This window comes from Solanum lycopersicum, chromosome 10 (assembly GCF_036512215.1).
Source record: "Solanum lycopersicum chromosome 10, SLM_r2.1".
Lineage (NCBI taxonomy): Eukaryota > Viridiplantae > Streptophyta > Magnoliopsida > Solanales > Solanaceae > Solanum > Solanum lycopersicum.
In genome coordinates this window covers 2,871,310-2,896,134 of record NC_090809.1, presented here as the reverse complement: position 1 = coordinate 2,896,134, position 24,825 = coordinate 2,871,310, and the positions used below count along the sequence as shown (strand labels likewise).

The 24,825-nt window shown below is 29.4% G+C and overlaps 3 protein-coding genes across 5 annotated transcripts; 2 read left to right on the top strand and 1 right to left on the bottom strand.

Moving 5' to 3' along the window:
* The first annotated feature begins 139 nt into the window (after nt 1-139).
* LOC101259677 (protein SYM1) lies at nt 140-4,932 on the top strand. 3 transcript variants are annotated; one of them, XM_004248106.5, is made up of 8 exons: nt 143-581; nt 1,395-1,535; nt 1,694-1,807; nt 1,896-2,069; nt 2,717-2,832; nt 3,208-3,292; nt 3,382-3,412; nt 4,538-4,932. In XM_004248106.5, the coding sequence occupies exons 1-7, from the start codon at nt 210-212 to the stop codon at nt 3,385-3,387; spliced, it is 1,008 nt and encodes a 335-aa protein (XP_004248154.1). In that variant the 5' UTR covers nt 143-209; the 3' UTR covers nt 3,388-3,412; nt 4,538-4,932. The 3 variants fall into 3 exon arrangements, 1 of the variants encoding a protein (XP_004248154.1); XR_011212201.1 differs by lacking the exon at nt 2,717-2,832 and having other exon boundaries at nt 140-581; XR_743381.4 differs by lacking the exons at nt 2,717-2,832; nt 4,538-4,932 and having other exon boundaries at nt 140-581; nt 3,382-3,631.
* On the bottom strand, nt 4,044-7,811 carry LOC101259375 (probable protein phosphatase 2C 52). Its single transcript, XM_004248104.5, has 6 exons — nt 7,614-7,811; nt 5,921-6,346; nt 5,515-5,850; nt 5,322-5,439; nt 5,020-5,243; nt 4,044-4,822 (listed from the first exon to the last, which is right to left on the bottom strand). Exons 2-6 carry the CDS (start codon nt 6,176-6,178, stop codon nt 4,349-4,351), a joined length of 1,410 nt encoding a protein of 469 aa, XP_004248152.1. The 5' UTR covers nt 6,179-6,346; nt 7,614-7,811; the 3' UTR covers nt 4,044-4,348.
* A 12,746-nt stretch (nt 7,812-20,557) lies between these two features.
* On the top strand, nt 20,558-24,134 carry LOC101260180 (uncharacterized). The gene is made up of 6 exons (XM_004248107.5): nt 20,558-21,182; nt 21,268-21,488; nt 22,216-22,435; nt 22,883-22,968; nt 23,309-23,400; nt 23,536-24,134. The coding sequence occupies exons 1-6, from the start codon at nt 21,093-21,095 to the stop codon at nt 23,772-23,774; spliced, it is 948 nt and encodes a 315-aa protein (XP_004248155.1). The 5' UTR covers nt 20,558-21,092; the 3' UTR covers nt 23,775-24,134.
* The last annotated feature ends 691 nt before the right edge of the window (nt 24,135-24,825 follow it).

The window sequence follows — 24,825 nt, the reverse complement described above, 5'->3', positions numbered from 1 at the left end:
GTATTACATTATGCATAAAATACCTTATAAAATAAATTGTTTCAAAATGAATATATATATTTGAGCTAAAAATATTGAGTTCGGTTTAATACGTAAAACATTTTCTTTTTTTTTCTAGGAGTAACCCCACCCCTCAAATACCTACAAAAAGTAAATTCATTTCCCATTCAAACTTGTTTTTTTTCTTCTTCTGCAATAACAAACCAATCATGTCAGCAGTCAACAATTTTGCTACTCATATCCTCTCTTCTTCCTCAAAAAGATCCTTTCAAGAATCCAGAAAGACTCAAACTTTATCCATCAACTTTTCTCCAACTTTCACCATACATAATATACCAAAAACCCCATCAAGAACAAGTCTTGTTTGTTCAATAAATGCTGTGACAGAAGATAAAGAAGCAGAGGCCAACCAAGAAAATGAAAAGAAAGAATCAAATGGAACTGAAATTGAAGAAAAAATCAAGAATAGCTTCTTGTACATTTTGTTGGATAAAGATAGGTTTTTTAATGCTTCAATTGTGCTTGGTGCTGGTACACTTGCTGTCACAAGGTTACTCACCATAGATCATGAGTATTGGCATGTAAGTTCTATCATTTTGATCTTGTTTGCTTTTGGATATTTCATATCTGGAAAGGAAAAAAAAAGGGGGGGGGGGTGCCCCCTTGTGTGATTTCAGAATTGGAATTAGGATTTGAAGTTTATGTATTCGTTTGCTTGTGTTTACTAGTTAGTGGATTTGTAATTAAATATGTTTTGTCTCGTTTTGACTTGACATAATGACTTTTGACTGTTGTGGCTTATAGTAAAGATATGTAGATTATATCAAAATGTCTTTCGATCACGTAGAAAGAATTAAAGAGTTGATGAAGAAAGAAAGAACATCCGTTTTGAAACGGACTAAAAAGGAAAGTATGCTAAACAAATTGACGAGGAAAGAATATATATATTTTATGGATTTTCTTCTGTACTGGTGATCATAAAGGTAATAGTAGAATTGGCTTTGTCACTGGGATAAATGATGACAAAAGGAATGAACTAAGTTTACTGAACTGATAAATTAAGTAAATAGAAGTTTATACTTCATAGCAATTTAAGCTTTTAGATGAAATAGTCACAAAATACGACATGCTAACAAGGCTGGGTTAAGGTCTAAATCTCACCGCCGCCCTTTATCAAAAACAACTTTTGCGTCCTTGAACCGTGAAGAAGAATCAGGTAAAACAACTTTTACGTCCTTGAACCGTGGAGAAGAATCAGGTCTGGATGTGAGGGCGCGAGTTGAAGATATATAATTAAGTAAATAAAAGTGTAGTGTCTCTGACATGATCGCACAATTCAACATATAGTAGCCTGCTCCCCCGTATGGTTTTAATTTTATTGATTGTGTACTCAGGGATGGACCCTTTACGAGATACTGAGGTATGCCCCGGAGCACAACTGGATTGCATATGAAGAAGCGCTGAAAGCAAATCCTGTGTTGGCTAAAATGGCGATTAGTGGTATTGTCTACTCTGTAGGAGACTGGACCGCTCAAGTAAGTACCGTCTGATAGTTACACATAGTTATCTTTTAAGTGATTTGACAGTGTAAAACTTTTGTATACCATCAGTTTGTGGAAGTTAAACTCTTCCGAAATATTGAGAGCTGTTTTCATTAATCTAAATTGTTTCATTTTGTTCTGTTGATTTACAGTGCTATGAAGGAAAGCCTCTTCTTGAATTTGACCGGACTCGCATGTTTAGATCTGGTCTTGTTGGATTTTCACTTCATGGTTCCCTTTCCCACTACTATTACCAATTTTGTGAGGTGATGCTTCTGGCTTGTATCTTGAATGAACAGCCATATCTTTTGACATATTTTGATGAAACCTAAAAGGTTCAACTCTAATGTACAGGCTCTTTTCCCGTCCAACGATTGGTGGGTGGTTCCAGCTAAAGTTGCTTTTGACCAAACCATTTGGTCAGCAATTTGGAATAGCATCTATTTTGTTGTCCTTGGTTTCTTGCGTCTCGAATCTGCATCCAATATTTTTGGCGAACTTAGAGCCACGTTTTTGCCCATGTTAACAGTAAGGCATTCTTTCGGTCTATCTTAAATGATTGCAATATTTAATGATCTGGAGATGAATATAGCTATAACCGGGTATTATTAGCTCAAGATTTTTGACTTGGTTTTCGCTGTTTCAGCGGAAGTTAGTCCATGTTACTGTTTGATCTGTTAAAATTTGGTTTGATATGAAGCTGAATATATCTTCAATGCCAATATATTGTTGTCTTTTTTTGTTTTATGATTTATCCTTTTTATCATTGCCATGAGGTACTGGAAATCCTAAGAATAATGATACTGATCAATGCTAATCGAGAGATCTAATATGACCTGCATGTTTCTAACGAAGAAAATGTTTCAGCGGCCTGATTTCCATCTTCCAATCCACCAAAAGGAGAAAAGTTAAATTTTACTACTCATAAAAGAAAGAAGATGTTTGACATCATGAGCACAGAAAGTACTCCATGTCTTTTCGTTTACCTATATTATTGTGTAAAGCTATTTAAATTTGAAGTTTTGGATTGATATGTCATTTCAGATGAACCACAAAACGTTTCGAGACTGTTCTTCTCTTAATACAACTCTTTGTTGTTCTGGTACTTGTATAAAACTCTAGTTTAGCAGAGATGATTTCTTTGAGAATACCAAATCAGTTCTTATATCTTTCAGGCAGGGTGGAAACTTTGGCCATTTGCTCACCTAATAACTTACGGCGTTATTCCTCTTGAGCAAAGACTCCTTTGGGTGGACTGTGTCGAACTGGTTTGGGTTACTATTCTCTCGACGTGAGTTTCTGATTCAACTTTACGATTGCTTTCATATAACCAGTGACAAAATTAGTTGTGGAAATTGTCTGTATTCTTATCGTTACCAATATAAAGAACGAACTTACAAGGACATTATATAGACACACCACAGACGTTGCTTCTGTTTCTTTTTAACTTCATCTATGGACATTAATGGATACACCATAGATGTTGCTTGTGTTTCTTGTCAACTTCATCTATGGATTAGACAGTTATTTGACATTCAGTCAGCTCGCAAATAAGCACTCCAACTTCGCAGATCTAAGTGTCTATACATGTCATAATATATGCACTAGAACGTCATAGAAAAGGCATATATAGTATCTTCCTGACACTTGAAATTCGTATTTGCAGTTACTCAAATGAGAAATCAGAGGCGCGGATATCTGAAGAATCATCAGAAGCTAAATCTGATTCATCATCGAGTAAATTGCCCGAGGTACTGGTCCAAACTAAACTGCCCTCTTCAATCTTGAAGTTCCCTCACTTTTAATGCACTAAAGCTTATTCTTCTGTTTGCATTTGCAGGATTAATCAAGCTACACAACTTAACAGATTCGTAAGTTTTATTATCAAGTTATAGTAAATAATTAGCCAGCCTTTGAGAAACCTATTTATTTAGGAAATTAAAAGTGTGTGTATATATATATATAGCCTGTATGTACTCTCCTTGGCCTTATCCCTTGGTGAATGAAGGAAGATATAAAAAGAGGAGTTTAGTGTAACATAACTCAGTCAAAAGCATATTCATCATCTATACAAATTTATCTTGATGCTGTTTCAGCTTGTTATTATTGCTTTCTTTTAGAATCTGTGTATCTTCACGAGGTAGGGTTAAGATTTGGTACTGCTTTCCTTTTTTACCTGTCGGTTAACCGAATTATAATATTTGGTGAAATCAAAGTTTGAGGCGCGTTTTGGAGTATGAAAATCATAAAAAGGCCGGTGATATTTACTCTGTTATAATTTGGCGATTATACTCAGACACTTGATCAGTCAGTTTCGAGATGTATTTTGATAAATAGTTGGTGATACATCAACTAAGAAAATTTCAAATTTTGAGGTGTAATTTGTCTCAAAACAAATATTTACAACTACTATAGTAATCCTTTTTCCACCATAACTATTACTCACAATATACTATATAACATGTGAAACTTTCGGCTCAAAGGGCAGCTCAGTACACAAAGTATCTTGAAATGAAGCCAATTTAGTGAACGAACCCAAAGCCACAAAAAACAATAGAAACTTGCTAAGATAAGCATCGCTTACCCCGTGTATGAAAGTTGGAAGAGGGTGAACATATACACGGTCTAGAATACAACAACAACGCCTCAATCTCAAATAAGTTGACGTCAGCTATATGAATTCTTACGATCTAAAATGTTGCAGCAAGAATACATTTGCTTGGAATGTAGATGATGGAACCAATGCTACTCTCTCTATTGATGAAAGAATTTGTATATAACAACAATCATAATTGAACAACACAAAGTTAAGGTCCTTGCCTCTCATCAGAAAATCTTGGAAGCTGAACCAGAGAGTTAACTCGCGTAACGCCTTCCAATCCTGACCATTTCTGATCTTCTGTCATTGTGGTTTCTTGATCTGCTTCTGCTTCAGCTATTACTCGTTTATAGATATCGCTCTCTTCAGCTGATCTGACAGTAGTGTTTCTCTGTAGAGATGGCTCAGAGTTGTGCCCGTCATCGGATTCAGCAGCAATACCAGAATGGTTACTCTGAAGTGCAGCAGAAGTGAGACATTGCTCCTCCTCATTGTCAGATTCCAAGTCCATCTTTCCATCCAAGAATAAGCAAACAACAGCACAATCATCCATTTTTGAAGTCGGGTACTTAATTTTCCATTCGCGTGCAGCAGAGTCAACTAGGATTCTAGCAGCTGATGATCGTGTAGACGCTGATGACACTATGTCAACCACTTCCTCATTGCTCAAGACATCCCAAACCTGCAATCAAGAGTTTACATTCAGTCACTAGTAGTTCTTTTTCCCATGATAATCTCTGTTTCCTCAACTACAACAACAATAACTATATAGCAATTGTCTTAACCAAGCTAGATCGACTATATGTATCCTCACTGATCAGGCCTCTCTACTTAAGTTCATCTTAGACTAAAAATAGAGATTCAGACAGCTTAACATACCCCGTCAGAAGCAAGAACAATGAACTTGTCCCTCTCTGTAAGAACTCGGTGAGAAAATTCTGGTACAGATATTACCCCATAGTCCTTCACACAAAAATCACCAAATGCTCGAGCCATTGCTAATCCAGGGGCATTATCAAATGGCAACCAAACTCTCTGCACTTCCGGCTCATCTTGCAATGCAAAAACCCGACCTTTACACTGTTTTATCCTCTCAGCTTCCTCTGATAACAGAAATACTAGATTATCTAATAGGAATTCCGAAACGGTTAATCATTAAATCACTATAAAAAGAGACATACTAGGTAAATCAGGCTTCAGATCAACAGTTAACTGGACTGCGACCATTGAATCATTGTCATCCTTTGATGCCAAGATTGCGCGTGAATCACCAATATAGCCCATGTAAAGATTTGAACCCTTAAAACAGAAAAAGAACAATAATAAGCTCAGAAATGGAAGAAGATATAGCATGACAAATGTGACTAAACTTACCTGTTTTACTAGAGTAATAGCAGTACTACCACTGCAAAAGCAATCTAAGTTAGGTTGGGACCTCAATTCTTTGTCCATTGCCTTATAAGATTGAAGAAACGCTTCTCTCCGCTGAGTATCCAGGTTCACTTGATCCTTATCAGGATCCAAAACTTCCGATTCAGGATTCTCGTTGCTGCAATCTGCAGCAGAACCATTACCCTTTGATTCAACTGATTGCAAAAAGGACATTAACTTCAGGGGCAGTACATCCCTTACTTTACGAGCAACAAGATGACCATGTGGACCATGACCATCAAATACACCACAAAAGGTCACATCTTCCGCCATGAAATCCTACATAAGTACATAATATCAGATTTTTGAATGATGCAAAAGAGTTCTATGCATAGAAAGCACGACTTACTTCCCAGACAATCATCGCGTCCTGATTAATGCCTTTACGTCCTTGTTGTGTGTATATGCAAGAAGTACGACTCTTGCCATTAGTAAAGATCCGATTAGGAATTGAACTTAGATGCTTCAATGCAATGACATGATCAGAAAAAGTTCTTCTACTCTTTTTTCGACTAAACATGTTTATTCCTAAACATTCAGGTGAGACTTTTTCTCCATTGCTCCTGCTACTACAAGTACTACTGCTCGTCGATACACAACCTCCCATTATGCTCAGACTGACAAAACAACCATCTGATTGACAGCAAAGCTAATAAAATGGATCTCACAGGATGCACAGATCAGATTTATGATCAAGCAAAGCAAACCAATGTTGAAATGACTAAGCTCTCTTTATCCTTTAGTCAAATATCAATTCAGTCAACTGAAAAACAAGCTAAACAAAAGAACAACAAGAAGAAGAAAATATTAGTTAATGAAATTGTTTATTTAAAAGTACATAAGAAGATGGAAATGCCAGCAAGTATAGAAACCAGACTAATCAACCAAATCATTGTTTAAAGGAAATTGCATGTGAGCTATGAATAAAATATACTCCCCCTCCGTTTTATTCGTTTGTTTTACTTTCCTTTTTCGTCTGTTTCAAGAAAGAAAAAAAAAGTCTCTTTTCTTGTTTTGGTAGCTCCTCTAATTCTAACGTTCCACGTGACATGTTTTTGATCATAAAAATTAAAGAATAGTCTAGTACAGTAAACATAGATTCAAGAATCTTTTTACTTTCTTAAACTCAGTATCAACTGTCTATCTCTATTTATACAAGTCAAATTGATAGAAATTATGGAGTCATTCATCAATAAAAAGACAATGAAGTTAAGAAGACATAAAGCATTGAACTTTGAAAAAAAGAACATTAAAAAAGACAAGAAAAACAGGAAACAATATGCCCTCATAAGTTGGCAAGGCTTCACACTTTTCTATAGCTCAATTACCAAAAAACTCGCATTTGGCCATAGATTTAAAATTTTATCTTTAAAATTTTATCTTTAAATATCTGTTCAATCGTGAAATTTGATCATATTACTTCGTATTCTTAAGTTTATGACTTTAAAATCTAGTATCAAAAGGAAGCTCAAGGAATGCTACTATAAAGAAGAGAAATATAGATTTGTGTACAAAAATGCAAAATTTTTAGCCTTTTCGGATTGGGTAAAAACTAAAGAAAGTGAAAAATGTAAAGATAAAGAAAAGAAAACAGTATCTTTGGGGACACAAAAATGTCAAAAGCTCCAAAAGCAAAAGTACACTAAATTAAGCAAAATAATAAATAAAACAATTTAGTACAAATAAATCTAATCTCAGCTACACATCACAAAAACCAAGTGGCTAAAAACCACAAAACAACATAAAATACAAAAATCATTTAAGCAAAAGAATTGACACCCAAATTGTAAAAACTAGAAAATATAGCATATAGAAATGATAAAGGACCAATAAGTAACTTTTAACACAAAATTATTTCTGGGGTTTGAGTAATCCAGAATTAACACAACAATAATAAGGAAGGAACAAAATTATTCTTGCAATCTTGATCAATAAAACTATATTTCTTCGTATTTTATCTGTGAATTGCAATTTATTTTTTATCACTTCAAAAAACGCTTTAAAATTGAAGAAAATATGGATACATTTAGTAATAGCAGTACCTTTTCAACTTGTTAGGATTCAACAATTCACTTCCAATTAGTATATGAATTCTCTCTCTCTCTCTCTTTTTTCTTTTTAAAAAAATTTTAAGAAAAAATAGGGAACAAAAATAATATAATAGTAAGAAGCAAGAGAGCTGGCACATTAATTGTACAAGCACAAAGTAGGAGACATTTTTAGCTCTCAATTTTTCTTTTTCACTTTCCAGCATCAATCTTATATTTTTTAAAACCATAATTAAAAAAATTTAAATTCACGCGTTGTAAGATTTATTCTGTTTCCAAACCTCATAATTTTCAACTATTACATTGATCACGAGGCCTATAAAATACATTACTATTACTTCATGCATTGTAAGATTTATTCTGTCTGCAAATCTCATAATTTCCAACTATTATATTGATCACGAGGCTATAAAATACATGACTATTACTTCACGCATTGTAAGATTTATTCTGTCAGCAAACTTCATAATTTTCAACTGTTCCATTGATCACGAGGCCTATAAAATACATTACTATTACTTCACGCCTTGTAAGATTTATTCTGTCTGCAAATCTCATAATTTTCAATTATTATATTGATCACGAGGCTATAAAATACATGACTATTACTTCACACATTGTAAGATTTATTCTATCTGCAAACTTCATAATTTTCAACTGTTACATTGATCTCGAGGCTATAAAATTTATTATTACTTCACGCATTGTAAGATTTATTCTGTCTGCAAACTTTATAATTTTCAACTATTACATTGATCACGAGGCTATAAAATACACGACTATTACTCATGTATTGTATTTCTTATGGAAGTCAAATTATCAAATGGATATGTGAGTTAATTTAGTCATGCAATAATAATGACCTTCAAAAGTATATATTTAATTTTTTGGGTCCAATTGACAAGTGTTCTATTATTTTTGGGGTCCAATTCACAAGTATATTGTTGTCCAACCACAAACCCCAGAACTACTCTCAAATTTATATTTTTCGTCTCAAATTACTGATCGTTTTAGATATTTAAAACAAAATTAATTGTTTGTTTTATTTTATTTTATTTTTAAAATTATTTGCTCTTGAGTATTACTACCACTTTAATAAAGAGAAATTGTACTCTACTTAACTAAAATATAGTTTTAAAAAAAAAATCTATTTTGAAAAATATGTAAAAGAGAAATATAACATATTAATATTAGTATGATATTGGACAACTTGTACCTGTCTAGCTGTGGCCATTTCATGAGTGGACCAAAAAAAAGTGTCTTTTTCCCACTAAATATATTCTTTTTTACGTTATTAAATCATGATAAATTAAAATAATTTAGTATAAATATTGACGGATAATAAAAATTTTTAATCGTTTTTATTAATCATTATCTCATAACCCAAGTGAAAACCATCACTTGATGAGGACCTAAGTTTTGGGCTTGCTTGGGATAGAAACTTGGATCGACAGAGCCGATCCAAGTGAAGATCACCACTCGAAGTGTTAGATCCGGAAATAAGCAAGTGTAAATGCGGAAGCGAGCAAAGCAAATCTCAAAAGATCACGAGTAAGAAGACAACGAGAAATATACCAAAAGACACAAAGATTTAACGTGGTTCGGTCAGTCGACCTACGTCCACAAAGGTAATGAGCAATCCACTATAAATATGAGAGTACAAAATACAGAGAGAAACAACCTCAACCAATTCACTCGAAATATATGGGAGGTTCACACAAGTGATAACGTATCAAGCTTGTGACCAATAAATTCTCTCCCTAACTAAAACTCTCAAATCCTTTAAGACTACATTGTGAATGCTGATTAAGTTAGAAGGAACATACCTCTATTTATAGAGTCCTAAACATTTTCCTACCAGAAAAAGGATTAGTCAATCCAAAACATTTTCCTAAAACAAAAACCTATTTATAGTAAGAAATTTAGGACAAATTAAACCCAACACGAAGCCCGGAGGTTTGAGGAGCAATCCGAAAAAGGAAAAGTCATGAAAATGATAAACACGCTAAATATAATCGAGTCCCAAAAAAAAAAAAAAAGAGAAAGGAGACTAAATTATTGGGCTTGCTTGTGACATATTGGACTGGACCAAGTTTTCATGCTTGGGCTAATTTCTTGATTTTTTCCAGTCCAAAAAAAAATGATATCCAAACCATTACCTAAGATAATCTGTGAGATTACTTTTTCTTAAAAAACGCGGAGTTTAATTCATTCTGTTTTACAAAGATATGAATATTCCTTACTCATTCGCAATGAGAAAAAATAATTTTTATCATCCAATCCATGAATAATCATTTCTAGCTTTACTTAACCTTATCGCTTCTAGAGATGTTTTAGTAACATATTCTATAGGAATCAGACAATCTTATCTGACTAAATATCTAGCGATAAATTTCTATATTATTATAATAGCGATATTCCTTTCATAGATTCTATTAAAACAGGTGTCACAATCAGATTTATATAGAATTAAATATAAATAGAGAAAAGGGAGAAAGAAAAATTGGTCAAAAAAGATGATGAAATAATTATTACATTGGAACCCAAAATTTGTAAATTGGACTGATTCTATAGTCAAAATTTGATATCCAAACAATTATACCTAACATAAATACATAATATGTAAGACCAATTCCCCTTGACTGGGGAACTTTCTCAAACAATTATTTTAAAAAGATAAATAAATAAATTAAAATTATAAACTAATAAAGGAGATTTAATAAAACGAGAATCTTATTCCCTTAATCTAGCCAATAGTTATCTTTTTTCTTCAAGTTTCTATAGCAAGAATATTCTTGTTTTAATTGTTGCCTTTTAATTTATACAATATATTTTTCTTTTTATAGTTTGTCGCAAAAAAATGTTATGTTATTTTACGTGAAATAACTTAAATTTAACAAGATAAATTTATGATCACAGAAATATTTATTACTTGTTTTTAGTCTATATATTTTAAGTCTTTTTTTTTTTTAAGGTCATGCTTGTTAGGGGCAGATCTATGGATGGCTGTGGAGGTGCCACGACATTCACTGATTTCGAAAAAAATTATATATATATATGTGTGTGTGTATGTATGTATGTATGTATACATGTTTAAGAAAACGAATATATATTTTCTTTGTCACCCATTTAATAAAGTTAACAGTTTAATTGGCAAAGTAGATAATCTGCCACATAGACAACACCAGTTTAAACCTTATTGGCAGAATTAATTTTTGGAATTCTTTCTTTCTTTCTATTTTCTTTTCTTTTGTCTTTTTTTTTTATTAATGTGTGAGTTTTTTTTTCCTTTGTTTTGTCTCTTTATTTTATTTTATTAATGTGTGATTTTTTTTCTCCTTTCATTAATTCTTATTTATTTATAAGTATTCTTTGTTAATTCAAATTAAGTTTTAAGTTTTTTACTTTCTGTTTCACTAATTATTAATCTCTTGATATGAGTAGCGGATTTGTACTTTATCAATTAAATTATGAATGTGACTTACATATTATAAAGAATATATTTAAATAGTAATTTTAAAAAATATAAATTTTTAAAATGATGAATATTATTATTAGATTTCTTTTAATTTAAATTCGATCTTCATCAACATTCTTGATAAATAAGATGACTAGATTGAAACTAAAATTTGTATTCTCTTTTTTATGTTTTGCAACAATATATCAAGTTAATGGAATATGAATATATCGAGTTAATACTATTAGATAGTTCATACAAGATCAAATTTTAGTGCAAAAAAATCTTTTTTCCTCAAAGTTTCAGTGAATAAGCCACTATTCCTAAAAAGAAGTAAAAATTGAATTGTTACTTGGCTCTTATCTCATAATATCTAAAAGAAAATATTACTAACATGCATGTGTGATCGATTTGTTTAAAAAGATCGAAGAGATAAATAACTTGATTGTAACTCAAAAATAAAGCAATCGACCCGCTTATCTTACTTGAATAATGTGGCACCCAAGACCTTCAAATCCTAGATCCGCCTCTGATGCTAGTATAATACCGTTACACACTACAATAATAAAGAATTTTGCAACAATAATATAATTGCCGCTAATATTGTATTTAGCGATAACAATAAATATGAATATTTTATAATCCACACTTTATATAAATGTAGTTAGAGGCTTTAGCGATGTAATAATATGCGTGACGAAATCGGCCAAAAAAACATGCAGGATGTTTTCGAATTTGTGACCACTCAGGGGCGGACCACATGTGGGTTCCAAGGAGTTCACCCTAACTCCATCGATAAAAAATTACACTGCATATATATAAATAGTAAATTTTCTATATTTATATAGATATTTTAGTTTTGAACTCTCTCGTGAATAAAAGGCAAGTTATAGTGTTGTGGTAAATCTCCTTTAAAATTGATCCTGTGTTCTTGGGTTTGAAACCCATTCTGAACCTTTTATATTTTTAGCTTCTCGTCATTTAATTTCACGATCAATCGCTCATATTTTTTAAAAAAAATGTATTTTTAGCATCTCCTCATTTTGTGTCAGGACCAATCTTTCACTTTTTCATTTTTTGTAAAAATAGAACATGCTAAAAGTTCTCTCCTAATGGAACTAACTTTTCGTATCTATAAACTATATACTATCACTTTTTTGAAAAGGGATAATGCACAACTATCCTCTCAACATATGTCCCAAAATTTCAGAGACACACTTATACTATAGTAAGGTCCTATTACCTCCTGAACTTATTTTATTAATAATTTTTTAACCCCTTTTGATCTACGTGGCACTATCTTGTGGGGTCAATGCTGATTGACTTCTTTTTCCAAGTCAGTGTCACGTAGGCCAAAAAGGGATAGAAAATTATTATAAAATAAGTTCAGCGGGGTAATAGGACCTTAGTATTGTATAAGTGTGTCTCTGAAATTTCGGGCATAGGTTGAGGGGGATACTTATGCATTTTCCCTTTTTGAAATTGTGTTTTGTTGGCTTATTCACATGTTTATACTTTTATGTTTTTTCAAATTATGAAAAAAGTCCTGTATCCGCCACCGATGACCCTTATTTGAGATATTACATGTAAGTTCAACTGACACAATTTTCCTTGTAAAAGACTATATTATTTATATAATACGATTAAAAATTACCTCTATATATTACTAGATGAATCTGTTGATGAAAAAATTATTGATTTCGTAATATTCTTCTCTTAGTAGTTTTCTAGGGCAACAAGTGTCCTAAAATTCATCAAAATATGAGATGCGCGAGAATTAACCTAAATATCACTTATATTAGAATATAAATAAATTATGTAACGATAAATTCATAATTCAAAATTTATAAGTTTAGAATTTTAAACTTTATAAGTTACTTGAGATAATAAATTAATAATTCGTACATTTTAGGATTTGAATGGGTTACCTAATACATTTTAGTATTAAAAAATAATACAACACATGTTAAAAATCTATCAAGTGGCATGTTAGTTAGGTTTAATAGTTAAATTATTTAGAGTTAAATTAAATTTAATTGGTGAATGGAATTAAGACATCACCGCACCATGTTACATGTCCTACATCGAATTGTTTTCTTTAATTTTAATACAATATTGAGCAATTTTTATCCATTATTAGGGGAAAAAAAACTATAAAAATTCAATAATAACCTATCATTAAATAGTTTGTGAAGTTGATAAGATTTTCTCATAAATTTATTATTAAAAATGATTTTCGAAGGAAATTATTCGTCGCTAATTGCTATTTTTTCTAACGATCATACGATTTAACTTTTAAATTAGTGGTCGAGTAATCTATTTTTTCTGGATAAATGATAGAACTCTCGCGTAGTTTAAGATAATTTCGTCATAATAGTATTTATGTTGAGCTTCCGTCCCATCTTTGGACATTAGTAGCGTAGAGGGACTATTGGGCGGGGCTTTCACAATCACAACTTCTCGCTTAATCAATTTCGTATATTATATCAAAATTTTGTAAATACATATCTCGAGAATTTTATAAAGATCGAACTGAATTTCGACGAGTAAGAAAATGTCATTATTAAAATAATCATAGTAAAAATGGATAAATTTACTTAAAATTATCATAAAATTATGAATTTTAAATTTTGAATCTATTTCGAGATGTGATATACCGAAATCCTTTTAGGATATGATTTATGCACATAAACAGTAGAGTTTCACAAGGACTATATATCCTATATAGTAGACAAATTAAAGTTTACATTTTATTTTGTAATGCTAAAAATATTTATTTATTTTTAAAAATAGTATTTTTATAAAAAAAAATTGGGAGAAATAAATATTTATGACAATAGAAAAACTATTTTTTCATTAAAAGAATTTAAATATATTGTTTCTTTAATTGTTGATTTAAAAAATAGTTTTGAGAAAAATAAGTTTTTTAAAAGCTTGGCCCAATATCAATTGATGTTTAAAGATGTTTTTTTTTAAATTTTTTTTAATAAAATCAGTAAATTAATTTTAGAAACTTGATTAGATAGGCTCTGATTTGTCCTTAGATATTGTTTTTGACATTTTATTAGTGTCACAAATTAACAAAAACAAAAAGGAAAAAAAGATTTTTGCTTCTAAACTCTTTGTTATTTTATTTGTTTGTTTTGAAAGTTATTTATTTGTATTTTTCCTTTTACTCCTTCCAAAACCTTGCAATAGCCCCCACTGGACCATATTATAAAAAATTATAAATATACCGTATGTGAAAATAAACGTGTTCTAAACTAAAAAAAAAAAACATAAATAAAAATAACCCCAAATTATTATATACCATTGTAAAATGACAAATTGTGATCGTAGTGGTATGTACTTTTTTTATTTTTGATAAAAAAAATTCTGATTTATTCATTATAAATTTTAATTTCACATATCTTTTTACTTATTATTATTGATAAGTTCAAATAGATTATTTATATGCACTCTTATATAGATCTATCAGATTAGTGTCAAGTCAGAATTTTTCACTAACAAAATTCAAAATACAACGAAATAAATATATATAAAAATAAAATAAAAAGTTTTATATTTACTATATATATATATATATATATATATATATATAATTTATTTATTTATTTTTGTAATTTTTGACACCTAGCTTTTGCAATTAATATAATATGGTCCCCTTGTTATGTGAGGAAAAAAACGTGTTTTTTTACATATAGATAAGATCCTATTGCTTGCCAAGTCATTTTTATAGGTCCATTTTGTACAAATCTCATGTTAAATTAGAGTATGTACAAATGAAAACAAATAGAGAAAATAAATATAGTAATAATAATAATTATTATATTGGGAGAATGGTCCCTAATTTAATTTGTCTCTACGTCAAAAGCAAAATTTTATTCAGTTAGTACTAGTTATTTATTGTAAGCCATGTGTATTTTTATGGTGACAAATTAATTATAATGTTGTTAAAAAAAAATATTTATCATTTATAATAATAATATTCTTTTTCATTTGATCACTTTTAATATATTTATAATATAATTTTAATACATATTATAAAAAATAAATTATTATTTATATATAAATAAGTTTTATTGATGTATAATGTAATTATCATACATTTTAATGCACTAGTAATACAATGTGTCAATTTCTTACCAAATAAGCATAATAAGTTTAGAAAAAAAAATAGCTATACATAACTTACTTTTAATACATATTACAGATTTAACATAACATTACTATAAATAATAATAAATAAAAAATATTGCTAAAATTAATAATTATTTATCGAAAGGTACATATTCAAATATTTTTTTCCTAGTATTTATGTAAATATCAAAATGTTGGTGAAGAAAATGTAATATTAAAGATATTAAAATTAGGTTTGATGTCTGAAATCAATCCTTACATAACACTATAATAAATAAAAGATATTGCGGTAATTATTTAGCAGTAATAATATAATACAATATTTATAATCAACATTCTATATAAATATCATAAAAGCTATATAATGATATTACACTAATTACTATTAAAAATAATTATAATATTGTCATTAAGAAAAAAAAATTTCTTACTAAATTTCTCTTTTATTACTGTGGAACAAAATTTATATTTAAAAACGTATGATATTAACAACTTAAATGAATGTTAGAAATGGAATTTTGGATTTATTAGCTTTGTGCTAGTCTAAAAATAATTTGGTTATAGGACATACTAAATCCTATATCATAAATTTAAATTAAATTAATAATACATGTAAAATTTTTGAACACATAATTTTACAGAGAATTATTAAATATACACTTGATACTGAAGACATTATATTTTATACATATATATAGAGAAACTTATAGTATGTTGGCCAATTATCAAAATTTTACTTATTTTACTTTCTTTAAGTTTAACTATTAAATATATTTAAAACAAATATTTATGCATTATATGTATTGATTTTCTTAAACCGAGTCTATCAAATGAAAAAAAAAATAACAATAATAAAAATATAGAAATTTGATATAAATAGAGAGTAGACATATCTTATATCTACCTCAGAGATAGAAAATGTGTTTTTAATAAATCGACTTAAAGAAACTTAGTCCAACGTAATCCAAAAAAGAGTAAAAGAAATACAAGAAAAATTAGATGGTAGTAATAAATAATAGATAGTAAAAGGGGCAATAACTACAACAAAATAAAATGATAGCTAAAGTACAAAAAAACCAATAAATAATAACAAATATTAAAAGACAAACAACTACCGGAGCAATTCTACAACTTCTGCCTATTACCCTTCTAACTTAATTCGTACTCTCCACATCTCCACAACCTTCTATAAAGTCATATTGTCAGTAACTATCATGGTCAACATCTCACTCGTCGCATTGGGGCGTGTTTATATCTTCTCTTCATATGCCTAAACAATCTCAATCCTTGCGTCTAATATATTGTCCTCTACTAAAATCACGCATATCTTATCTCAAATATCCTCGTTTCTAATTTCTATTCTCCTAATATGCCATATATTTATCGCAGCATCTTTCACTTCTATAACTTTTAACTTCAGTACTTTATTCCTAATGTAATTAATAATTAAAATAAAATTCTTTGTTTTGAGAGTTGTCATAATTTTGTCTAGTTAGTATTCATTAGTAAAAAGCTTTTCAAGAAAGCTATATAAGTTATCTAATTCTTTCGTTCTTAATCAGAAATGTTAGAATTTGATTTTTTTTTCTATGTGAATAATTTCCTTCTTAATGAGCCTTAAGTTAGTATAAGTTCAAATTAATCATGATAACTTTAAGATAGATATAATATAGATCAAACATTAATCATCAGAACCCTATTAAAAAAAACAAAGAAAACAAATTGAAGGATTGTTTACTCCAATTATTTAATCAATTTGCTTTGGTTTTTGGCAAGATTCGAAGAATCAATAAAAGGAAAGGATTCTAATATTATTAGAGAATCAAAAGAAAAGCTTTTCCCAATTATGTTCCATCACAAACAATTCTGTGTATAATTGATAATATTATTTTGTGAGAAAATAAATAAAATTATCACTTCAATTTTTTCAAATAATAATTTATATTTGATGTGTAGAGACTATTTGCACCATATGAAATGATTATCTTAAAATATAATAGTTCCTACTATATATTATTAATTAGAAAATCTTTATAAAATGGCGCGTGTTTGAAAATTTATAATCATAAATATTTATTTATAAAAAAGTATATAGAGATATGTAATTTATTAATGCACTGCCTTCGCATATTTCAGTATCTTATTTTATGAATTATGATTTATTCATTTGGTAAAATGACGTAGAAATTAAGAATTTTTTTTATAGTATATATAAATGGTTAGATTTTCATGTTTATAGAGAAATTAAAATTATTGTTCAATACTAAATGTTTATAAAATTATAAGTATCTAACAGTTTGTAATAACACACATTTATTTATGAAAGAAATACAAAAATATGTCATTTAAATTTATCAATGCAATATTTTAAGATTTCCCAGTATCTTATGTATAAATTATACTCTAATTTGCTCACTGATAAAATTGTATGAGAATTGATTTTTTTCACTAACTTATTAACGTTGAATATATACGATAAAAATACAACATAAAAAATTAAAACTTTATATTCAAAGACAAAGTTTAATTTCAAACCAAACTAATTTTAAATTGAATGAAATATGCCTAAATGTCTCACACAAATACAAAGGTTAAACACATGTCACAAAAGTTACATTACTTTTTAGGAAAATAGAGAAGCATTCCCTTAATCTATTTTCGAAATTTGAAGAGACACGCTTATGTTATATTAAGGTCCTATTATCCCCCTAAACTTATTTTATAAGTAATTTTCTATCCGATTTCGACCTACATGACATTAACTTGAAAAAAAAATCAACCAACGTTAGGCCCACAAGATAGTGTCACGTGGGCCGAAAATAGGTAGAAAATTATTAATAAAATAAGTTCAGGGTAATAGGACTTTAGTATAGTATAAATGTGTCTCTAAAATTTCGAGCATAGGTTGATGGAATACTCGTACATTATCCCTACTTTTTATTAAAAAATAATTTGTTACTAATATAAAAAGGGAGTATTTTATTACATGCTTCATGTTTAATTTCTTGTCTCGTTTTTTTTGTGTGTGTTGACCTAGTTGACTAATTTTCAATGTTATAAATTTCTTAATTTTCAAATTGTGATTTTTTTTAAAAAAAATAAGTAAATCAAGATTAAAACGTGGTTCAAAAGAGAACATTAAATTAATGTGCTTTATGTATAGTTATTAAAAAGAGTGTTCCTAAAACATATATTGAATTTATATAAATTCGTAAATGAATTTATATAATTAGTAAATGATCAATAGTGATGTAATTACTTTACCCATTTTAAGTGATTTTTAGCACTTTAACATTTTTTTTATCTAAATAGTATTTTTTTTTATAACATCAAGAAGATATTAAAAATATTCTACAATAATCATTGTTTAATAAATATTAAATAAATTTCTAAAAAATATTTCTTTTTTTTTTTCATTTTTCTGTGCATATAATATACAATAAAGGGACCTTTGTTGATTTTTTAAATTTAATTTATATTATTAAGTTTTATAAAAGTGAATGTGTTAAATTCTTAAAAGGAAATAGAGGGAATACGAAATATTTGGTAAAAAGATTTTCTACTTTATGCTATATTTCAAAAGTTTCCAAAAAGTAATAATAATAATAAATGAAATAAACAAATCATATAATTTATTTAATCATCAATTAATTAAAATATATAATATTAACTTTTTTAAAATAAAAATGTGCTATATTTTGACCATAGTTAAATATATTAATCTTTAAATATGGAGTAAATACATCAATTTTACATAATCATGAACGATTAAACAGTAATAATCAATAAATATTCGTACATAAGGAAATAAAAAATGTATATTTTTACAAGATTATGAACGAGCTATAATATAACTCAAGTCAATTAAAATTTTTTAATTTATAAGTTTGATCAACATAATTATAAATTAAATGTAGCGTAAAATCTTATTGATTTATTATAAAATTCATAATATAGCATAGAATCTTATTGATTTATTAGGATTTTTATGTCATGGTTATTAATATTGTTAAACTATACTTGACACTCAACTAAAGATTCATTTATCATTAAACATAGGGAAAATAATTTGCAAATGACTTTTAAATACCAATACAAGATATAATATATTTATGTAAAGCCTTCTCATATTTTCTGTTTGATATTTATATTAAAATTTAAATTCATATTAAACATTATAATGCTTTCAAATAAAAATATTAAATAAAAAACCTTCGATTATAAATTTTAAAATAGACTTTGTCATTATATCTCAATACTTAAGGATGGATCCCTTTCCTTTCAACGAGCCTTGATCACATTCATAAGTCATACACCTTAAAATTAAATATATAAAATTGTTATATAAAAGTATGTTATATTTAGATTATAGTTAAATGTATTACCTTTAAATATAAAGTTTAACATATCAACTTTAAATAACAATAAATGATTGAATAGATAATAACTTATGAGTAAAGAAATTATTTCAAGAAATTATAAACTGCGTCTAATAAAATAATATTACTTAAGAAATCATAAATAACTATTAAATCAATTTGTCTAATCCGTCAAAAAATATATGTGTCCTTGTTAAAGAAGCCTAATATATTTTTCTAAGTCAATAGAAAAATTATATTGATCCAATATGACTTATCAGTAACTTAATAAATATTAAAATATATTTTATATAATATTAAATTTTATCAATTTGTTAAGATCTGTGTGATAATGTTATGAAGCTTGAAATTGTAAAAATTAAAAAAAAGAAGCAGTATGCAGAAAATCTAAACGTCGTTTCAGTTTCAAAATTGTAAATTGACTAACATAAAACACTAGATTGAATATAATATAAAATTTAAGAATTTATAATTATTTGTCATAGTTATTAATATTGCTCTACTATTTAACGCTCAAATAAGGATATTTTAATTTCTAATTTTATTTTTAAATATAAGAAAAATAATTTGCAAATAACTTTTAATTACCATACCAAAAAATAATCTATTTATGTGAATCATGACCCCTAAACCAAAAAAAAAAAAAATTATTTACGAAAATCACCTTCTCTTCTATAATTTTTTTTTCTTATTCAATATTCATATTAAAATAAATTTAAATTCATATTAAACACTAAATACTTTCAAATGAAAACAATTTTTTAAACTAAAAATTAAATTTAAGACCTGTAATTATAAATTATAAAAAACACACATAATATTTTACCTAAATTCTACTCAATCATTTTCGTTTAACAAATCTTGATTATATTCATAAATTGTAACTTTAAATTAAAAATATAAAATCGTTATTATTCGAGCAACACCCTCTTATTTTTTGACGAGTCTACTCATCACACTTTATATTATATATAAAAAGAGTGTTTAGTAAAATTTTATCTCACCACCTTAATTTTCGCTGTTTTCTTCGCGTCACACAAATGTCTTCCTAAAGTCCAAACTTTTTCTTATTTTCTTCTTAAATCTGTTTGCCGGAACTCGCGGGTAATATTTTTGGTTTGTGGGGTTGTGTTAATTTCTCTGAAAATCAAAGAAAAGTCTCTGTTTTTTCTTGGGTTTGTGTAATCTTGAAAAGTTTTAGCTGAAATTTGTGTTAATTTTAGCTTGTGGGTTTTGACTGTTGTCAGAAAATCTCGCCGGAATCATCGGTTTCCGGTCACCGGAAGCATAAAAATCAAAACTTTATGTTTTGTGTTTCCATATATAATACATAAAATCCCGTTATTATCTCCCCTCTTCTCTTACCCTGTTTTTTTTTGTCTCTTCCATTCTTTGGTGAGAGAGAAAGAGAGAAAAAGTTTCTGTTTTTTTTTCTTTTATTTTTTTCTCTCAATTTCTCTCCTTTTTTTTTTTTGTGTTTTTTCTTTTGTATAATTAATGACAATGGAAAAGGGTTCAATGCAATCAAATCTTGATTGTTTTCTTAATTGTACAACCCCATTAGTCCCATCTCAGTTTCTAGCCAAGGTTTGTTTTTTATTTGATAAAATTTTATTTCTTGATTGTGTGTATAACTTTGTGTTTATATGTTATTTTGTTTTTGTTGGTGTAGAGTGAGATTAGAAACCTGAATAGGCTATGGCATCCATGGGAAAGGGAAAAGGTGGAATATTTCAAGTTGGCAGATCTTTGGAATTGTTTTGATGAATGGAGTGCTTATGGGGCTGGAATACCTATTAGATTGGATACAGGGGAAACTTTGGTTCAATATTATGTTCCTTATCTCTCAGCAATTCAAATCTTTACCAGCACTTCACCTGCAAACTTTTTAAGGTATACCCCTTTTGTATACATTATTGTTTTATCTCAATTTGATCATAACACTAGAATTTGGTTGTTGTTTGGGGGTTAGGGGGTTGTTGCTTCTTTTAATGTTTTTCTTAGTATTGGAAAGCTTGATCACAAATGGAGTCAGGTGGGGCCGAGGGGATTCATCTGAATTTTTTTTATGTAAATATAGTAGATATTGAACTCCTTGATGAAAATCCTGGCTCTGCTGCTAAGGTTAATGCTTATGAACTATGTTGAGCTGGTCAAAATTTGGAAAAGGTGGGTTCTTGATTTGTGTTGAAGTTTACACTGGTTTTTGAATTGTTGTTTATTTTGATAATCATGTGTTTCCTGAAGTTTAGTCCTTCATAAGCTTGTTGATTGTAGAACTAGAATTTGGTTTGGATTGGGGGTGGGGGTGGGGGGTGTTCTTGCTTTTTTTAGTATATTTCTAAAAGTTGGAAGGTTGAATGTTTATGCACTATGTTGAGCTGGTCAAAAATTGTAAAGGTGGTTTCTTGCTTTCTGTTGAAGTTACACTGGTTTTAGAATTGTTGCTTTTTTTTGGTGATCATGTGTTTCCTGAAGTTGACTCCTTCATTAGTTTGTTGATTACTTGGTAAACCAACTAAGGTCAATAATGGTTATACAGAAGAATGAACAGGTAAAACTGACACTGTTATGACATGTCAAATTACAATGATTTTGTAAAAATGTTTGTTCCTTTTAGGGAGGAGGCCGAATCTGTTTGCGAGATGAGGGATTCTTTCAGCGATTCGTTAAGTGAAGAGAGTGAGAATGAAAAGCTATCGAGGTGGGACGGATGCTCTTCTGAGGAAGGTGTAGTTGAACAAGATAGCTTAAGCAGAACGAATGATAGGTTGGGCTACCTATATTTTCAGTATTTTGAGAGATGTACTCCGTATGGAAGAGTTCCTCTAATGGATAAGGTATCATCTTTACCAAATCATGTCATTTTTTTATGCGATAAGGAAATCTATATTGAGTTATGGATTGTTACCATGTTAGGTGTTAGTTACTTTTCTCGCTTCTTATAATGACTGGGAAATTATGTGGTAGTATTAGATATATTTATTATAATTCATCATGTAGAGTGTTGCAGTTTCGTCTGCCTCTTAATCTGTTTTAATTGTATAATCAACTAATATATGCCCTTTTTACAGTTTTTTCCTGAAACCATCAGTAGCATAATATCATATCATCTGATATACAATTAGAAGCATATGTTCTTTCTTTATGAAGTTAGATTGATGTAATGCTATTTCATGATGATAAGAGTATTAATTCCATGTGAAATATGTGGTTTTGTATGTTTAAGAATATGTTTCTTTCTTTTGATTTATGCGAGTCTAACACCAGTTCATGTTGCCTTTCAGATTAATGGCTTTGCTGAAAGATACCCTGGACTAATGTCATTGAGAAGTGTCGACCTTTCGCCTGCTAGTTGGATGGCAGTTGCTTGGTATAGCAGCCTTTACTCTCTGTTTGCAACTTATGATCTTGGAATCTGTCGTTAATCTATACGACTTTATCAAATTCAAGTGATTTAGATGCATTAAACTATGTTTCCGTCCAAGTTCTTATATAAGGTGACATAAAATTTTATATTTACCTTCCATTAGTGGCCAAGAAGAATCAGGAGATTATGTTTTCTCTGTTGCATATCCTACATGATATCATGTCATTGATGCTTTATACTTTTATTGTTGCTGTCTTGCTTCTTTCTTTGCAACCATCAAATATGGAAAAGGGAATAAAGGAATGATCGGGTCACTAACTTTATTGAGGTGAAAAAATTGTAGGTATCCGATATATCACATTCCCATGGGGAGAACCATTAAGGACTTATTGACGTGCTTTCTCACTTTCCACACCCTTTCTTCTTCTTTCCAAGGTATTATTCCTTTTGTCCTTTGAACAACTGAATTCACCATTGCTTATATTCCCTTTCAATTCCAAACTTTATTCTTTACTCTACTAGTGTCTATTCGGAATATTCTTTACTCCATATCCTTCATCTCTTGTCCAGATATGGATCTTGAAGATGACATGGAGAATTGTAGTAGGAAAAGAAAGGAAGGGGAGAACATCTCTCTCCCACCTTTCGGTTTGGCCACTTACAAGATGCAGGGTGACGTGTGGATTTCTGATAGAAGCGGAAGGGACCAAGAGAGGCTGATGTCACTTTTTAGCGTGGCTGATTCTTGGCTAAAACAGTTGGGGGTTCAGCACCATGACTTCAACTACATGAGTATTCGTCGTGGTTGATGAAATCATCTTTGCACGCTAACAATGGAATTGACTACCGGATATCCTTTTCTACTTTGGCCTCTTTGGAATCTTGTTTTGTCACTTGAAAGCATGATCAGCCTTTGAACTAAGAATCATCGATGCATCTTATGTAAAGGTATTAGCCTTTTTATGCAGTCCCCTCCTTTTCCTAAGTCAAGGATCGCAGTAATCATCAGCTTGTGACTTCTGTGACAACCTTTTTGTATAGGAAAGAGCCTAGCTTTTAAGCGATAAAACTTGAGATGAAGCATAAGACGAGCTCTTGTGGCTCGTTGTAACTGTGGACTAATTCGTGTACATGATCATCAGAATGTCAATGAAGTCCTTTCTCTTGAATGCAGTTCTTGCAACCCTTCATTTGTTTAGTGGTTCTTGTGCTTTGTAAATTGTTATGCTAAATATGTGATCTTTATACAGAGAAAAAACTAATCTATTACTCCAGTTATTGGCTAATTGCATAGAAGACAAATTGCTAGAAAAGATGATACTATGAAAAATCATGGTTCAAATCCTATTAACACATGCCTAAACATTGTTGGGCAACAAAGGTTGCGATGGTGGAGTGATAAGTATTCATTCATCCTTAATCACTAGTCTCAAGTTCGAGCGTTAGGTATGTAGTCGTATTTAATTAGAGAGGATTTACCTTCCAATGTAGAACTTCCTAGCACAGATTCGAATTGAGTTGACTTTCAATTCATCCTTAATTAGAGTTACGGTTTGAGTCTTAGATACAGCAGATATGGAGTCGTCTTTATTAGAGAGGATTTGCCCTTCAATGAAAGGACTTCCAAGCATAAATTTGTATTTGGTCGAGTTTCATTTCATGCTTAATCAGTGGTCTCGAGTTGAACCCTTAGGAATGTAGTGGTCTTTGTTAGGGAGTATTTCTCCTTAATATAGGGCTTTTCCAACGTAAATTTGAATCTAGTCGTGTTTCATTTCATTCATATTCAAAAGTCTTAGATTTGAACCTTAGGTATGAAGTCATCTTTGTTAAGCAGTGTTTCTCTTTAATGTAGGACTT